The sequence below is a fragment of the Telopea speciosissima genome, chromosome 7 (assembly GCF_018873765.1).
Source record: "Telopea speciosissima isolate NSW1024214 ecotype Mountain lineage chromosome 7, Tspe_v1, whole genome shotgun sequence".
NCBI lineage: Eukaryota > Viridiplantae > Streptophyta > Magnoliopsida > Proteales > Proteaceae > Telopea > Telopea speciosissima.
The window spans coordinates 35,678,781-35,679,230 of NC_057922.1; the positions used below are offsets into that span (position 1 = coordinate 35,678,781).

The 450-nt window shown below is 48.2% G+C and overlaps 1 protein-coding gene across 1 annotated transcript; it reads left to right on the forward strand.

The window, feature by feature from the left end:
* LOC122668506 lies at positions 1–450 on the forward strand. Its single transcript, XM_043865062.1, has one exon. It carries the CDS (start codon positions 1–3, stop codon positions 448–450), a length of 450 nt encoding a protein of 149 aa, XP_043720997.1.

Genomic DNA, 450 nt, shown 5'->3' on the forward strand with positions numbered 1-450 from the left:
ATGGAAAAGATCTTTGATTTCCTGGGCTACACGGACGAGCAAAGAATAGCTTGTGTCGACTTTCAACTTGAGGGAGATGCCGAGGCTTGGTGGAAAAGTACTCGACCCAATCTCATGGCTCTTCATCCCAACCTCACTTGGGACCAGTTCAAGACCGTTTTCTACAAGAACTACTTCCCCAGGAACTTTCGAGAAAAGGAGGAAGATGAGTTTATGTCACTTGTTCAGGGGACGAAGTCAGTACAAGAGTACCAGCAAAAATATGAGGAATTACACCACTTCGCTCCTCCTTACCTTAGAGATGACCAAGGGAAGGCGAGCAGATTTGAGAGAGGCCTGAGAAACATTGTTGGGGCCATAGTGTTGACTCATGACCTCCAGCGGTACGCCAAAGTGGTTCAAATGGCGAAGTCCGTCGAGGACCGACAGGATGAAACTTCTCACCCGTAG